This window comes from Perna viridis, chromosome 1 (genome assembly GCF_037379345.1).
Source record: "Perna viridis isolate PV_CMFRI_1.1 ecotype Kerala chromosome 1, ASM3737934v1, whole genome shotgun sequence".
NCBI lineage: Eukaryota > Metazoa > Mollusca > Bivalvia > Mytilida > Mytilidae > Perna > Perna viridis.
This window is the reverse complement of record NC_142445.1, coordinates 31,468,443-31,487,677: the sequence shown is the minus strand read 5'-3', so window position 1 is coordinate 31,487,677 and position 19,235 is coordinate 31,468,443. Positions and strand designations below refer to the sequence as shown.

The 19,235-nt window shown below is 31.6% G+C and overlaps 1 protein-coding gene across 6 annotated transcripts in view; it reads right to left on the bottom strand.

Annotated features, from left to right (window-relative positions):
- The window catches only part of LOC148628370 (inositol 1,4,5-trisphosphate-gated calcium channel ITPR1-like), an 85,185-nt gene that overhangs the window by 16,383 nt on the left and 49,567 nt on the right, over positions 1-19,235 (bottom strand). For 3 of the 6 annotated variants that reach the window (XM_088586180.1, XM_088586185.1, XM_088586191.1), the window contains 13 exons: positions 18,325-18,445; positions 17,502-17,677; positions 17,031-17,167; positions 16,407-16,518; positions 13,493-13,540; positions 11,480-11,641; positions 9,852-9,983; positions 9,064-9,259; positions 5,998-6,233; positions 4,921-5,118; positions 4,315-4,425; positions 2,963-3,058; positions 1,461-1,529 (listed from right to left, as the gene is read on the bottom strand). In XM_088586180.1, the coding sequence (XP_088442306.1) occupies positions 1,461-1,529; positions 2,963-3,058; positions 4,315-4,425; positions 4,921-5,118; positions 5,998-6,233; positions 9,064-9,259; positions 9,852-9,983; positions 11,480-11,641; positions 13,493-13,540; positions 16,407-16,518; positions 17,031-17,167; positions 17,502-17,677; positions 18,325-18,445 (1,794 nt within the window). The remainder of the gene's footprint in view (positions 1-1,460; positions 1,530-2,962; positions 3,059-4,314; positions 4,426-4,920; positions 5,119-5,997; positions 6,234-9,063; positions 9,260-9,851; positions 9,984-11,479; positions 11,642-13,492; positions 13,541-16,406; positions 16,519-17,030; positions 17,168-17,501; positions 17,678-18,324; positions 18,446-19,235) is intronic. The other 3 variants (XM_088586205.1, XM_088586198.1, XM_088586209.1) reach the window with 3 other exon arrangements.

Sequence of the window (19,235 nt, the reverse complement as noted above, 5' to 3'; positions counted from 1 at the left end):
GTAACAATTATCATCCTTTTGCTTCAATGTAAAATTTTCAAAGTACAATGAACCCACTTCTTTATATAAACTTTTAATACAGTACCTTTCATCATATGTATACTATATGAAGTAAATACTCAAATACTGTAACATGTTCTGCGGGAGAAACCTTATTAACCAATGGTCGGTCATCATAGCATTTGTTATTACAAATATATGTATGGCATGAAAAATGAAATTACGAGATAAAGGTTGAATGCATGAAGGAAAATTCTTTTTAATCAACAAAGTCACTAATGATATCTGTTAATTCTATCTTGCATCATTCCCTTACAGAGAAAGTGCTTCTCGGTATTCCTATGAATCTGTAATATACTTTATCATGATTAAGTTTTATAATAGTCTTTTTCAACCTCTTGAAAAAAGACATTTTGGCCACAAGCCTTCTTCAGTTTCCTTTTACGGTTTCTTTTCTACAACCTGTGGCTGAAACAATTTTTCAAGAGGTTGAAAAATACAATTATATACTGTAAACTTTCCCTGTGGAATTCAAACACAATGATCAAGTTGTGTTGAATAATTTCAAAATACAGATATTCAGATTAAAAGTACTAATATTGTCAATATCAAATTATTAATTCATCACTAAAGGCATAACCTAAAAAAAACAGTAGAAATTTTTAGAGGAATCATGAGCTTTAAAGTGCAGCAAGATACCTGCAGTTAAATTTAAAGAAAAGTCATAAGTGTATAATTAGTTTGTAAGTAGAAAATAGCATTGTGACATCACTACTTACAATCAACTTGACATTTACAAATACTTGTGAAGCTAACATCAGTGCCACATGCAGACTTGTCATTATTAAAAGACTTGATTAATATACCAATATGCTCTTACAAGTTTAACAACTAGATGAATCTTGTCAGTGAATAGTAAATACAATTGGTTTTTTCTTTGACTGATATTAAAACTGGTTGAGCAATAGACTTACATTTTCAATAACTACATATTACCTTAATGTATTAATCAAGAGCAGCCTTCCTTTTTAAAAGGATTAAAGTTAAAATAAAAAAGTGACAAAAATGCACTATGGGCCATAATTCATCTACATGAAATGACACATTAGCCAAAAAATGATCTAAAACGTTGACAACATATAAAGAACATACATAACAACATTGATATAACATGAGAAATCTTACATCAATTATGATGAGTTTTACATTAAAAAAAAATTTAAAAAAAAAACATAAAACAAAGAAAATTGTAAGGAATTACAAAGCTTGAATTTTCTAAAACACATAATAATATAAAAAGGTTATCTTTTGGAACATGCAACAGATTTCATCAAATGATATTTTTACTGAATTTCATCAGAAATTAAAACTCTACTAAGCAAAAGGAATGGTGATGCATGTAACAATAATAAGACATCAGAAATTTCATTCAAAGAAATTAATGACAACAAAATTGAAACCTTGTTTTTATAATTAGTAATAAGTCCATCATCCACTGCCTGCTTAAAAACTGTTCCTAAAGCTTCAACCTAACAATTGATGATGCAATAGTAATATATCAAATATATCACAATCAATGGCAGAATTTATAAGCCTTACATCAAATTTTCATTTTTTTTTAACTCATGCGCAAAACTATATTCCCTTTTAGTAAAAAGCTTTTCATTATAAAGAGATGACAAAATTCATAGAAAAATATCTGGATTCTTTTCCCTAAAAAATATTTCTTCAAAATCCATCAAGTTTTCCATTCATACACGAGAACCAAAAACTTCATAAAAAAGAAATAAAAAAAATCCCCCATATCAGTATTTTGTTAGGATTTTTTTGGTAGTCTAAGGTGAATGGGTATGGATGACATAGTTTTTGTCAATCTGAATTTCTATATACAGTAATGATTATATCAAAAGTAAGTTATAAGTTGGCTATAGCTCTAAGAATAACAAAACAAAAGTATAACAAATGCAAATGTTAGTTGTAATTGAAGCAATATCATCACTTAATCAAGCAAAAAAAATTTAATATCAATTGTAAGCACTGTTAATATCATAATGAAGATATGTAGACAATAACAGTGTATTGACTTGAAATAAAAACCATGTACATATGAGGTTTAGAATCTGATTAAACTGCAAGTTCTTGCCGAGCGTTTTTTTTTTTCAGTTTCATGCCAAATTTGTATATCTTTTTGATTTCTTGTCAATATACTGTTATTGTCTTTATTATACAATCCTAACAGTTTTTAAGGCAAAATGGGAGCACACCTTTAAATCAAGTTAACATGTTTATTTAATTTCTTCCTCACTAGTAGTCCCTGTTAGTGATGCTACGATAAACAGGTAGTTCATGCAGGGGTAGGGAAGTAGGCTGATCCAAAGTGTTACATACTATAAGTGACCTTATATCATCAATAAATACACTTTTAATGTATTATAGAATGATTGCAGTATAAAATCTATTCTACATCCTACATCTATGATGGCTGAGATTTACTAACACCAGTATCAGGCCTAACTATTTTGTGTTATTTCAAATCACTTTCTACATAAAACTACATTCTTACTACTAATTCCTTGAATATTTTTTTACAATCGGTTGCATAATCAAAATGTAAAGAATGACATTACAAAATATTGCTTCTGTATAGTTTGCAAAAAAGCTGTATGAATGTGGAAGGGTTAGGGTTATTTTTTTAAACATGAGTGGTTTGGACGACTAAAAATATTGCTTTGAGTTGCCATGATACAATATGCTCTTGTTTTACAAGTAATTAAGAGTTTGGAGCATATGTTAATATATTTCTTACAAAAAAAATGTCTTATGAAATGAGAATTCTTAAACTAAAGGGGCTGGTTTTGATTATAACTAAACCTACCCATTTAATAATGACTGAAAGGTAAATGTATATAAATACTAATTAAGATGATGTCAATATACTAACGACTATTATTTGAAATCTTACCAGCTGTTTAGAGTTCATACTGTACAATATTCTTTCAGCATTCTCACTATCATGTCTACTTTCCATAATAGCCAGTAATAATTTAGAAGCATTGTTCTAGAAAAAAAAATTATATCATTGATAATGAGCAATCATAATTACCAAAGCTTATCTTAAATAGTAGTCCCCTCAATACTGCTGGGAATATAAAATAGTACCCCCTCCGTACTGATGGGGATATAAAATAGTAACCCCCTCCATACTGCTGGGATATAAAAGAAGTAGAAATACCTATTATACAATCTGTTGACAAAACAACTACATGAACTTCAAAGGACAACAAAGAGATAATACACTACCATCCAAAAATCAAAGAACTCAAAGCTTTTTAAGTACAATTTTGCCATTCATTCCAACAATGTGTTCTTCATTTCCACTGAAGACTTGTATGAGTGGTCTTTCATTCCAACAATGTGTTCTTCATTTCCACTGAAGACTTGTATGAGTGGTCCTTCATTCCAACAATGTGTTCTTCATTTCCACTGAAGACTTGTATGAGTGGTCCTTCATTCCAACAATGTGTTCTTCATTTCCACTGAAGACTTGTATGAGTGGTCCTTCATTCCAACAATGTGTTCTTCATTTCCACTGAACACTTGTATGAGTGGTCTTTCATTCCAACAATGTGTTCTTCACTTCCACTGAAGACTTGTATGAGTGGTACTTCAAGTTTGTATAAGTAAAATTTAGAACTTTACATCATCATAATAGAAACTAGTGGTGTTCAGTTGAAAGAAAGACAGAATTCTACCAAAAAAGCTATTATAATCATTAAGTGATTCAATGTGTTCTTCATTTCCACTGAAGACTTGTATGAGTGGTCCTTCATTCCAACAATGTGTTCTTCATTTCCACTGAACACTTGTATGAGTGGTCTTTCATTCCAACAATGTGTTCTTCACTTCCACTGAAGACTTGTATGAGTGGTACTTCAAGTTTGTATAAGTAAAATTTAGAACTTTACATCATCATAATAGAAACTAGTGGTGTTCAGTTGAAAGAAAGACAGAATTCTACCAAAAAAGCTATTATAATCATTAAGTCAGAAGTCTACCTAGTTTTATAATGAAGCAAGTATCAGTTCATTTTAAACAGCCATAATACATCTACCAATTATAGACTATGGACAAAATCCAGTAAGTTATGATGGCAACAAGAAGGTGATGTTTCAGTACTGCCTATAAAAGTTCAGACATTCAGATACTCAGATCTTTAACATGCAAATTACTGGTAATCTTTCATAGCTTCAATAGTATACATAAAATCTGTACCAACACATTCAACCTGAAAACAAATATATATTATGGGGGTACCTTTAGTTCCAGTACTAAGTCCATCCTATGTTTACCAAGTGGCATGATGTCATTCAGAAGGAGGGCTATAATGATATCTATCCCATTACTTTCATGTAAAGCTATAGCATTCTGAAAAAAGTAAAAAATTAATAACTACTTGTATGAAGCTGAACTTTAATAGAAAAAAAACTTTTTAACACAACCAACTACTGGGCAATGTAGCCAATCAATAACCCATAAATTTGAGAATTCCCTTCCTGGAGTTGTGAATGGATTTCTTCTTTTGTTGCATTTTAACATAATGGTAAGTCATATTTTTTTGATTTTATAAAAGAGTAATCAAAGGAATCCAGGGATAAAGACTAGACAGGAAAAGCAGACATACACAACAAAGAACAAAAAATAACCAAAACGATACATACAAAGTAATGAAAGTAAACGAGCAACTAAGACTGCATTAAAAATGTAAAAATTTGTAAATAATAAGAGTAAATGAAGGCTTCTTAGTATGAAAGACATAAATATCTTAAGTATACTTCAAATGTCAAGCTGAACCTTGGGAGAGTATAGAAGAATAATAATCTGACTGAAAGAACATTGCTATCTATAAATCAATTAAAATACCTGATTTTCATGGCAAGGTCCTTGGCAATACTCAGTTAAGCTGGATAGGGCTTGGTTGATAAGATCAACATTATTTTCATTGATATAAAGTCCCAGTAATCCTAATCCACCAGTAGTACTGCCACAAATACAATCAAGAAACTGGAGTGTCTCGCATACCAAGTTCACAGACTTGTTACTGTGATTTCGAAGCAAATTCTAAAACAAAATATCTTATATGACTACATACTGTACAATGAATAAATAATCTGTAATGTTCATTACGTGTAAATAAAACATTGTCCTTACATCTAGAAAAGAAAGAAATCAGTTTAAAAAAAGGATTCATCAATTGTAGCAGTTAATTAATGCATTTCAGAACAAGATCATTTTGTAACTTGACAGACCCTACTGTACTAGTCAGAAAGGCTGAGCTTGATTCAAATGAGCTAACTCACAGAAGCTAAAGCCTACAGGAAGGCATGTTACCAAGTGATTTTGAAAGACAGGGGTCATAAGCCTTAGGCCCATTGAAGCTGAAAATGGTCCATAAAAGTTACAGGATTTTATTTAGAATGTTAGAAATTGGGCATTTAAGGAACATTTCCGGTAAGTGATATCCATCCCAAAATGGTGAAAAAAGGGGGATGGCAAAATGTTCAGAATAGCCGAACTCAAAATCTGAAAATTGCTAAAAATTAAACTAAAACCAATATTTCATGGTACTAAACAATTGGGTTAAGTTCTGAAAAATTTTGTTCATCTGTTCCCAAATTATCATCTGGAAACTGTCAAGGATGGACAGACGAACAGACAGATGGACACACAACTATTTGGAAGGTATCACATAAAACCTTGTCACTTTGTGTGGAGGGGTATAAAAATAGCCCACTTGAAAAAGTTCTTAACCAACCACTGGAACTTACCACACTGGTACACATTACTCTGACACCGAACCAACCAGTCTTAATTGTATCTCCTAAATGCTAGTGTGTAGGTAAAAAAAAAGTAGTTCTGCCTTAAAAAAACATATTTGTTGTTTGACACAGCTATGCTTCTCACTACAGAGTTAATTCCTTAGAAACCATCATTATATACCTGTAGATCTCTATTGTGATTTTCACATAACAACTGTAGGTATCTAAGTATTGGGCGCATCATGGCAACATGTGGGGTAAGACGTTTATCTTCCTTCTCTTTTGTGTGTTTATCGTTACCATCATCTTGACCAGAGCTCTGAACTCTCTGTAGATCATCCACATCTTCTGGTGACTTTGGCTGTCTCAGTTTAAATCTAATGCTACCAGTCTCATCCTCACCATCTTGTCTCCTACCTATACCAGTAATACAAAGATTAGAGTAAAATATCAAGATAAGAACAAGTCAAAAGATTGTGGTTTATGGAGGCAGTATAGATTAACTGAGTAAAACAGCTTGATATGAACTTACTGTCATATACTTTCCTTCTGCCAAGTCTTTATACACATGAGTTTTTACATCTTAAATGAACAAGAGCATGGCATTATAGGGGTTTACATCAAATTAAGTCCTGAAAATAAACTCAAATAGGTAAGGAGATTGCATATCATTTTTTTAAAAAGAGTACTTTCTCTGCCAAAAAATCCTTTTTTTGCAGTTCAGTCACCCACAATATAACCTAAGTGCAAAATGGAGATAAAATGTATAAGTTCTGTCAAAGTGGGGAAACACTTTTATTACATTTTATTGGCAGGAGATTTCGGCCACATGCTTAACAACTTAAATGTTCGAGCTGCATAGTCCTGTCTTGGTTTAGTCATCTTTTTACCTTAAAAAATATGCAAATAAGTTTTAGTTAAAAAGCACAAATTTCCAATAAAATATAAGGCCAGAAACTGATATAAACAATTTTTCCCATTTGACAACTTTCTTTATCAAAACTAAAGGCTCCCAGGAGTCTGAATCACTCACCAGGTTCATTTTTTGCCTTTCAAGGACAATAACCCTGACAAAAAGTTGTCCATCAACTTCAAGCAAATTCAGACTTTGATAGCCCTTATCATAAAGGTCCTTTCCATATCCATTATGGTTTTCAAGATATTGGCTGAAAACTGCAAACAATGTCCTTTTTCACTATTCAAGGGCAATAACTCTAACAGGAATGGTCTTATAACTTGTCTCAAAAAGGACTTAGGCAGCCATTATTATAAAGATCGTTTCATCAATTGAAAGCTTTTTTCTGTCTGTTATTGCTTTCCTGATATTGGCTTAAAACTGCAAAAAAACTTCATCTTTCACATTTCATGGACAGTAACTCAAGGAGTTGTCCTATAACTTCGACAAAATGAAAACTCTGTCGAACTCTTCAAGCTAAATAAGGAAAGGTCACATCTACTTTCCAAGGTAGAGATTGGTGACTTGACACCCATTATCTAAAAATAGTAACAGGGGCCAGGTTTTACTCATCATCAAACTTTGGTAATAACGAGAGACAATGGATACTAAGTGATGGCAACAGCTGACATGGCCTTTGGCAAAGTGAGTTAATGAAAGTCAACATCTTTTCAAGTACTATTATAAACCTTCAGTATATGTAACCATATGAAAATCCTAAAAAAGGTTAAGAAATCTGAGAAAAACATCAAAAACCAATTTTAAAAAGTTCTTGCAAGCACAGCAATCCTCAATACAGTAGATTCCGCTTAATTGCATAGCCTATTTGCCAGTAAAAATTATGCAAATAACCGGGCTATTCTTATAACCGAATTTACGATTTTACCGGAAGTGTGAGTTCAGGTAAGACGACGATACTGTGGATCAACCAGGGATATCACTGTTCAACATTTCTGATCTGGTATTTAATTGTTATAGACCTTCACATTGTATTGTTCTTTTATCAATAAATAATAATATATATTGTGTTTATCTTGTTTGTTGACCTTCTTTACGTCGTGTGTATTTATAAGTAAAACCACGTGTTTCTCATCTATAAATAGTCAAGTAATTTCCTGACCTTTCTATGAAAGAAAATCCCATATTTCATATTTCAGCCAGGATTCAGTGTAATATTCATCAATGTTTGCAGTTTCTGGGCTTTTGAAATGGTCTGTGTGTTTTTATTCCTCTATTCAATCACCATTGTACACTGATAGTTGTGTATTATACGTGTCATTGACCTCAATATATTCCTATGAAGTGTGGATAGTATGGGGCACCTTAGGGTAGTTGAATTTCATTAGACATTGTACTGAATGAATGATGACTTTTAATTTTCGGTTGATATTTATGCCTAGTAACCCAAGCTCACTAAAAACTGTTCAGCTCATTAAAGAAAATTAAATTTACATTGATAATCATTTGTAGTCGGAAGAATTTATATAGGGACAAAAAATACCCCAAGCCGAACCCCAAGCCGCATCATAAGGTGATGTTTGGCATGTCGTCAGAAGTCATTGTTGACCTAGGTGCTTGTTTATTTTAATGCAATTAGAAATCATTTAAATTGTCTTTTATGTCCATTATGTTTTTAATCCATAATTAACACCTCCTGATTGATGATAACCTAGTTTTTACAACAATAAATATGATTGACATATTTATGACCCAAAGGCTTAAAATAGAATTTGGGAAACCCTGTCTTTACCTCGATGAGGCCAAATTTTCTATGCAATAAACCGAAATGCACCTGCAAGGCCTATGCAAATAAGCGATTTTTTCCCTAATAGAATAATAGGAAATGGTTTTGTGCAGGAGAAAATTATGCTAATAACCGAAATATGCAATAAAGCGATATGCAATTAAGTGGAGTCGACTGTATATTAAATCACGTAAGTACAAAACCTTGTAAGAATCAACCAAAATATGAAAAATACATGTGGAAAATTCATCAATCTGATAATTTACTTTCACTCAAGAGAGTCTTCCTTATTTGAAATAAACACTATTGAACTCAACATAACTGGTGTTTGGAATTTTTTCTTCAGAATGTTTTTGATTAAGTTATCTGCCCCTGGAATGTTCATTTGTAGTGTATTTCAGTGAAACCCAAACCTGAAATAGAACACTGGTCTTTATTCTTCAATTCTGATGATATTTACAGTCAAATTGTATGGTCACAGTGGTGGGTTATCTCATACTATGTTTCACCAACTTGATTGTTAAAGACACTTATTTTAAATGTTTTACCTCTAGTCCTTCTAAGACCGCCAGAAACATCTTTATGTTGTAAATCTTTGTGTTCATCTGATCGTTTCTCTCCCTCTGATGTACTGACTGTCACTGTTGATTTGATCTCCTCACTGGCTTTAACCATCTTGTTATGGAAAACTTTAAAGAAAGCCTCAGCACTTTTATCTTTTAGAAGTCTATTGTAAATGGACCTCTGAAAAGTTAACGAAATAAATTTTATTGCCACTCATTTCAGTACATTCAATGTCATGGTTAGTTCATATATGTATATTGAGAATGGAAATTGCATTAATAAATCTAGATTTAAAAATCTGTCACTTAAGAAAAACAATAGATTAACAAGTAACTAGTATCCCCTCTGCCGCAAAAAAAGTAAAAAAGTTCCATAGCTCCTATAAAATTGTTCCAATTTAAATGATGGGCAGTAATGACCAACAACAAAACATGACTAACAATCCTAAAAGTTTTTAACAAAATCAGTCAAGCAGTTTCCATGGAGTTGCATCCAAAAGTGTGACTGGACTGATGGACACATAAACAAAGGGATATTGGTATTTCTATGTCCCCTTCCGTACAGCAGCATGGGACAAAAAAAAGTTATGAGTTTATAGTTCAAGGTCCTGTCAGATTGTCTTTTATATGATCAATGTAATGGTAAAAAGTTTCATTTTCCAAATTTTAGAAGACAAATATAGTATAAAACCACATTTAAAAAAATTAAATGACTTCTGATCTATCCATCATCTCTCTTTTAATGTCAAGAAATAAATTAAGATCAATCTTGCCTGAATGATAGGATTGCCACCTTCCAATAAGGCAATACCAAGTTCTACAGTCTCCTGAAATATCCTGTTGTTTGTTTCCTTCATAATCAAATCAACAATCAGATCAGCAGCTCCTTCTTTTGCCAAATGACACTACAAACAAGGTTCAAGGAGGATTTATAGATCACAACCAAAGCATTATTATAATCTCGTTATGAAAATTAAATTCTTTTTACCCTTATATTTCATATTAACAAGAAGGGGACAATGTTTATATGTTCCATACAAATAAATTAATGTAAAACAACTTATTTTCCCCAAACAATTTAATTTTGCTAATTTCACGAGGGAAAAAAACATTAAAACTAACAGCTACATGTACTTCCTTTATTTAATACAGTATAAATATAAAGAAAGAGTTTAACTTGCAAAAATTAAATTGAATTGATTTTCTGAAACATAAAAAAAGTTTTTGCAATGAAAGTTTAATTTACAGCATTGAAGTACATGTATTATCATTCTACAGTCATTAACAAATATTAAGTAGAGGCTCCAGAGAGCCTGAATCACTCACCTGGTTTACCATTTGCTAATTTGAAAAACTTGACTGAATTGTGAAATGCAAGAAATGCTTTTCATAACATTTTTATGACCTGAACCAGAATTCTGCTAAAGGCAACAGTTTTTAAATTATTTAAAAAAAACTGTCTTCCGACCCCTATGTTCTGGATTAAAAATCACAAGTCATTTTGAGCAAAATACACTAAAGAACTAACATGCTCATTTTTATTAAATGATCTTGAATAGTTTTAAAGAAGATTTTCAAAGTTGTACATGTGGGGAAAAAATTAAGAATTGTTTCAGGAGCCACAATTCCTACATCAGTAGACTAATCATTTCGAAAATTTCGGCATTGGTCACTCTCATCATGCAAAAAAATATTACCCTGCAAAAATTCTGTGAAAGGCAACAACTCTTGAGTTATTTGCAAAAAACTGCCTACTGACTGCTATGTTCTATTTTTAGTAACAGGAGCCATGCTTTTTCATGGATCAAAAATCCCAACAATTATTTTGTGTGGGATACCCTAAGGAACAATTATACTTTCATTAAATTCTGTAAAATGGGTTTTTGAGAAGAAGATTTTCAAAATTGTACATGTGAAAAGTAAAAAAAAGCTGTTTCAGGGGCCATAACTCCTACATCAGTTGACAGATTGTTTTGACAATTTCAGCATGGGTCTGTCTCTTGATGCCGAACAATCTCACCATCTGCCAGAATTTTGCAAAATGCAATGGTTTTTGAGTTATTTGCAAAAAAACTACCTTCTGACCCCTATGTTCTATTTTCAGGAACAGTGGCCATGTTTTATCACAGATTATAAATCCCAATGGTCATTTTGTGCAAAATACTCTAAGGAACAATCATGCCATCTTGTCAGTCTAGTAGTTCCAGAGGAGAAGATTTTTGAAAATTTGTCCATGAAGACGACGGATGCCAATTGATGGCATATAAGCTCACTTGGCATTTGGCCAGGACATCTAAAAAAAGCCAAAAACAGTATCCCATCCTCTGTTATTTTAAAACTTTTAACAACTACAAGTCACATATGTTTAATACTGCACCATGATAACTGAAACTCTGCATACCTGTATATCATACAAACTCATTCTTTCTCTACCAAACATATTTGCTTTAGAGTTACTCTCTGCGACTGGTCTCCCAATGAGTTTGCTTCCACTATCTCTCTGACCTCGTAATGGTGCTTTCTCATAATATTTTGTCAAAAGACACTGCCTTAATGCTTCTCCCTGCAAAATAAAACAAAAAGGTGCTATATTTCCTACTTCATTTGTTTAGCTTACCTGAAGACAGTTTTATTTTTGTGATCAGTCTACAGGTGCTTATTTAAAAATGCAGTTATTTGTGCAGTAATGAAAATTTAGGTACAAGGAATGAGTATGTAACTGGTTTGTAAGAATCATTCCTATGTTTAGGCACTGTAAAAAATGTTAAGAGGATTTAATTTTGGATTGAATACAGTACCCCAAATATCTGTTTTACTCACTGCCAGATACTCATCTGTACTAATGTTACCACAGAAAATTGACTTGGTGACCAAAAACACCCCCTGCATTCCTAATTTCCAAAATGAAAAATGGCCATGATTCCTGAAATATGCAAAGTATGCATACTGTATGCATATTTGCAAGAAATCTAGTCAATAGCAGTGTGTTATAGTTATTAAGAATTGTTTGAACAGTAATTTTATTTCCACTATAATCTTGAAACAAATGACAAATGACTGAACAGGCAAACACATGGGCATGAGCAGCACTTTTATACCCTCACTTTTCAAGCAGGAATGTAAAAATCTATAGTTTAATACATTCATAGATAAAATGCTAACTATTCTGTATATGTACACTATCTAAAATCATGCATCCTCTGTAATGATAATGAGTAATGAAAACCATGTAAAGGAGCATTCAACATTATCTGCAATATGACAGTGTTGATGAAAATAAATTTGTGACTTGATTTCAACTGCTCTATCCTCTTATAGAATATGCATGCCTTGAGATGGGAAACGTTAGTATCTCATTTGAGTCATGATCTAAAAGGCATAGTCACATTATAAAGTAACACAAAAAAAAAATACAATGTACAAAACAAACACAATAGAAATGTACAGAAAAACGATGTTTCAATATTTAAATAACACAAAAAAAAATCAAGATCAGCTCTGAGGAAAAGAGAAAAGCTAAACCAGTAAACTAAAAGCCTAGAAAAATTAACATGATCTCAAGGTCATCATGTCACAAATTATAATTAGTAACTATGTCTTCAACCTTTCACTAAAAAAGAATGTGGGTGTTTGGCTTACACTTCCATCTGAGTACTTTAGAACACTATCCAGTTATGCAAAATTAACAGTAATGCAGTGATGAAAAATAGGATGAGTTCTGTAGCATTTACAAAAAAAGGGACTATTTCAAAATAAAAATTTACTTTTTTTTTATCAAATCACCATTTTGTACAAAATAAACACAAGGGGTATATACACAAAAAAAAGAGTTTAAAAAAAAAGAGATATAGTTTCTTGGCTTATCACAACAGCACAAAACCCCTTTAAAACATTGGTTTATACATTTATAACCATCTTTATCTAAAGTGTATAGCTAATGTTATAAGTAGGAAGAAAAACTATGCCAAAAACATGTGTAATAAAAAATGTAATATCAATAAGCAGTGATTAGTAGATAAACATGTCCCTTGAAATACAGAACATAAACCATAAATTAAAAAAAATGTAAGAAAAACAGGGGGATAACTCTAACAGACTAGGTTAAACTAGGTCAAATCGATGTCCTAAATTTTGATTTATTGACTGGAACATGAAAATCCCATTTGATGATATTGAAGACCTTGATGTAAAAGCCAAAAAAAAAATTAAAAATGACAGTTTGATACTTCAATTGATTAAAACTCTGAATATCATAGCATGCAAATGATTTCCATGTAAGATGATCGGATGATTACTTCTCACTAATTACATGCACAAAATTTGGATACACAATAAAATGGCAATGTTGAATCTTTCAGGAGGCAGCTATTTATTAATATACAATATACAACAATTTTCCCATCATGCATCTTACCCTTCTATGATCGTCCAATTCTTTTTTAGCCAATGTTTTCACGTCGACCTTAAATTCAAAGGTTCGCCATAATTATTTCATACATTGTATTGCACAATGAAAAGCTCTACATAATTTCTTCTTTGTGACAAGCAAAAATATTGGTTTCTGGCGGAACATTAAAAAGTCAAAAGTGTAAAGGTGAAAGAATTCAGAATAAAAACATTGATAGTGCAAAATAACAGAGTCTAACAGAAAACAAACCGTTTTATACAAGGCTCTATTACAAACTGTAACAAAAAACCTTCCCACTTTAGTGTGTATCATGTGATTCTATTGTGCTGGTTATGAGTGTATTTCAAATGATTCATGTGCAAGCTAATAAATAATATGATGTGACTTGTATGAGTGCATTGTACAGTTTTGTGAGTACAATGTGTCAATCTATGTAAATGAAATGTGTCAATTAAGTGAATTAATTATTTGAATTATATGAGTGCAATGTGTGAATTATGTGAGTACAGTGAATAATGTGATTGCAATGTGTCAATTATGTGAGTAAAGTCTGTCAATTATGAAAGGGCATGTACAATGCATTGTAAGAAATTAAAAGGATAGAGTCATTAAGACCTAGTTCAGGTCCTATAATACAATATTCATTCCAAAATGTTGAACCAAATTTTATTTAAAGACTATAATGTCTCAAAATAGACTATTTTACTGAAACTTTAGAACATTTTATATTTTGAAGAAGCAATTCAATTGGAACAGCACATTAAGTGTCGGTAATTTGCTCAGATTCTGTCCATATTTTAACTTTACTCTCATTTAAATTACAAATCTGAATTTTACCAAGCAGAATATACTGTTATAAGCAACTTATTGGTAAAACATCTTTTTGTAACATGCTTGTGAACACTGTCCTTTCATATAAAATATAGTTAGAAAATAACAAATTCAAGGCATTTTCGAACATTACAATTAAATTAATCATTTTCAAGCATCTCAACAGACTAGAACATTAAACCTTTTTGCAAAACCAGTATAAAATGTGTGTCTGCATGTGTACATGTATATACTTCTAAAGTTGTATAACAGGAATGAAACTAAACAAATTTCCTTGAAACTATTACTATGCCACAGAATATATTTTTCTTAGTGAAATTAATAACTTCATGTAGACAATTTGAATACCAGTATTAGAGTATATCCTTTGTTCTGCTGCTTTTTTTCAACACATGTGTCAATCTTGCATTGTTTTGATTATATTTATGAACAAGAAGAACCTCCAACCAGTGTTAAGTTAAGTAAGTGTGTCAAGAGCAGAATATTTAAAATATATATAATATCATAGGAATAGTGAAACAACAATCGAAATAAAAAACTGTGTTTTTCACAACATAGAAAACTACTTTCTCAAAGGGTTAAGTACGTGTACACTAAATCTTGTTTAAAATTCAATAACATGCTAAATTGTTAGTGATGTCCGATGGCATAAAGCTAAAAATAAGTGAAGACAGAGGCAGTGGGTTATTTGAAGCAGTTTAAGAACTGAAATTTACCACTACAAAATTTTTAAAACAAACTTTCAAAACTACAAAGTTTTAAAATATCAACAATTGATGAAAAGTCATCATAAATACCATACTACTTATTTTACTAACAAGATCCCAAAGTTTCAAGTACCCTAAATTGCAAGATAAATCATTCTATACTTGATCTCAGGAAAAAATCATGAATCTATAAAAAAAAAGTTACATAATAATAACACAATTTACACATCAACTGAATAACTAATTAGGTAAAGAGAAATGACACATCCACTGAATAACTAATTAGGTAAAGAGAAATGACACATCAACTGAATAACTGCTTAGGTAAAGAGAAATGACACATTGCTTAGCATGTGAAAAATGAAATGAAAATTATGATATTGAAAATTTTCTAATGTAAACTCAACAAATAATAAATGAGGACTTTCAACATACCAATGCACTAGTATGCAATTTTCTTATGAGAAATTCACGTAAATTACATCATGAAAAGTTAAGTATCTTCTTAGCAACAATATGACTTCTTTACACTTACACATGATAAAATTGTACATGTACAGATTCTTTCCAAATGAAGTTTACCAGGGCTCAGGTGTAACTTTATCTAGGTTCCCCAGGTTTACAGCATATACAAAGGTTATGTTCAGGGTCCAGGGCTCAGGTGTAACTTTATCTAGGTTCCCCCAGGTTTACAGCACATACAAAGGTTATGTTCAGGGTCCAGGGCTCAGGTGTAACTTTATCTAGGTTTCCCCTGGTTTACAGCACATACAAAGGTTATGTTCAGGGTCCAGGGCTCAGGTGTAACTTTATCTAGGTTTCCCCAGGTTTACAGCATATACAAAGGTTATGTTCTGGGTCCAGGGCTCAGGTGTAGTTTCCCCAGGTTTACAGCACATACAAAAGTTATGTTCTGGGTCCAGGGCTCGGGTGTAACTTTATCTAGGTTTCCCCAGGTTTACAGCACATACAATGGTTATGTTCAGGGTATCGAGTTGAACTTCCTTGATTAAATGACAATCACCTTTTGAATGTTCTTATTATCAGGGCCTTTCAAAGTATTTAAAGGTGTGTTTACATTTATTGAAGAACTTTTGGTGATTTCTGTAAGTATCTACTATTTTTATAAAGGTTACAAGATGGCGTATTTTTTGCATTTCACCATATTTGTTTCTATTTTCTATTAGGTAGTTAGCTGGAAATTTGAATTTTCTATCACAGGATTCATATGGTGATTAACAATCTGAGGCAATTCTTTAGATAATCATACTTTAATCAAAGACAGACAAACTTTATCCCATAAACTTCATCATTGCATTTGCTGTAAGACACTTAAAATGCTTATTTATATTTATATCAAGGCAAAAAAAGACTTAACTCACCTTATCCCCATAATCATTATCAACAGTCATCATTTCTCTGAGGGTCTGTAAGACCTTGATACACAGCTTCTCCTCCTTTTCTTCTAATAAGCATTTGGTATGTCTTATCAGTCTAAAATATAAAATTACAAAGTAGATTATTTTAACAAATTAATGTCTTGGTTCATAACACTGACAAACATCTTAAAACAATTTTTTTACTACAAAATGAATAATTTTGAGATAACATCATATGCGTCTTTCAATCTATCAACGGAACTGTAGTAACAATGAAACTTAAAACTATTTGTTTATTTATCTTTTAATACTGTGCCACCTTATAAACAAAATAAATACACACAGGTATTAAGAACTTAAACATTTTATGTATATAAAGATTTTCATGAATATAACTAGAATGAATATAGTGAATATGTCCAAGAGACAACAACCCCACAACGATGTAATATGTCAGCTCAAGGCCACCCATGGGTCTTCAACATAACATGTATCAAATATTCATATTATATTGTTTAATTACTTCAAAAACCCAGTATACAGAAAATGGATTAGCAAATGTAAAGTATAAGGCCAAAGGACATGGGCAAAGCTTTGCTCTCTTCTTACAGATATTCTAATAATTACCTTGATATAAATCCACTAATTTCACATTTAGTACCTGCTGGGAACAAGTGTTCAGGAAAATGAAGGACATCCACTAATACAGACAACTCTGCTTGAACCAAGGGCTTCAGTCGGTCCTCTAACAGTTCAACTATTTCCTAAAACGATATGAAATATGTATTGCCTTTGAATAAAGTATAAAATATTGACAGTTATTGTAGTTGTTACCTTTATATTGATCATATTTGAAATTGCTCCATATTTTCCAAAACAAATTTTTTAGTCCTCAATTGTACAGGGTAAATGTTTAAGTTCCAAAATGTATAATACTATAAATACATGAAAGTGTATATACTATTGATTAAGAAAAATATTAAATTTCCAAAGAAATGTTGGGAAAAATATGAATGCCAATACATGTAATCCCTCTATAATGGTACAACCCATACCTGTTATCCCTCTTTTATATTTCTATAATGGTATAACCCATACCTGTAATCCCTCTATGATATTTCTATAATCTCTGGACACTGCAGCCATTGATTCTCTTTTATTTGATCTAACAGACATCCATTGCTTGGCTTGTTTAGCTACAATCTGTACTTTTTCAAACATTATGCTGACCTGACTGTCTAAATCAACAGGTATAGCTATTCCTCTTGTCTTGGCTGTTAATGGGAAACATGGTTTTATTACATTATTCCAGAAACTTCCTACATAAGATAATGTACATAAATACAACCAATCAATTAAGAAAATACTTGTATATCCTACATGATAACAATCAGACTGCACTGTGGAACCTTTTTAATTTTGAACTTATCTTGCTTGACTTTAATTTTGACTGTAACTTGGAGGGGTTATTTTTTAAATCAAGGAGCTGTCTAATTTGAACCAATTCTTTATTGTTTAAAGATGGTCATTGAGTCAACAATAAGTTTGAGTTTAAAAAACATAACGGTGTGTTGGTGTCAGAGGAGTTTATCTTTGAAATACATATATATAAAAAAAAACTTCAATGTATCTAATGACCATTTTATTTAAAAATTAAGTTAAGACAAAGGTGAGTCTGCTATTAAAGTTCATCCATTCATGACTTCTAACAAGTTTCTTAGCTGAGAATTTTAAAAGTTAACTGAAACATGACAGTATATGACTGAAACATGACAGTATATGACTGAAAAGGGATTCCAAGTGGAGTCAATTGAACCTTTGATCCTGATGAGTTAATAAATGAACAAGAAGAAGTAAGATATGTTATAAGCACATTTAGTGATATAAAATTCAATAAAGTCTCTAGAACAAAAACACATACCAATATCTGCAAGAGTCTTGATGCAGGTTTCTACATGATATTTTTGTGATCCACTGAGCCAGGAGCAATCAGAAACTCGAAATGCACCTTGTAATAATTTTACAAAAACTGGCTGCCTTGCCTGCAAAAAGTCCATTGATACAAAAACAGTGATAATCAACTTCTAACATAAAAATATGGTGGTATGACTGCCAATCAGACAGTCATCCACCAAAAGCTAAGCAACAAACAATTAAACTTCTACAAGTCAAAGCCTACTGAATGCTTTGTATTCAATATGTACAAGTCTTAGTGATAAAAACGTGCATATCTTAATTCAAAAAAGTGTCTATAAAACACATCTGGTAAGAACAATAATCCCTACATGGTATAAAATGTTAAACAATACTTAGTTTCAAACTTATACATATTTATAGCATTAACTTCATGTGTACCAGGTTTTTTCTTATGTGGCTAAGTCTGTATAACAGAATAAAAACCCAATACAAATATATGCTGAGAGAGGAACTCTTTAACAGTTCTTTTGTCCGGAGTGTTGGTACCAAAGCAAACTTTTGTAGGTTCATTGAATCATGATCCAACTAAATACATTATAAACTGACCTGTCACATGGTCATTTTAAAATTTATAAAAATAGTTACTGTGAAAGTACTCGTTTGTTGGATACCAATTTTCATGGTTTTTGTGTGAAGGCCAATCCACGAAATTTGGTTCTCATCGAAAAGATTTTCATTGATGTGTACATTGAAAACCTCAAAACCATGAATTCAAGAATTCACAATCTTGTGTTTCTTTCCTTATCCACGAAAACTGGTACCCACAAATTAAGTACTTTCACAGTAGTAGCATAGGTATTACATTAGGAGGTTCAAGAAAACATTTTTTTCATTGATGTTAATTTGGTGTGTAGC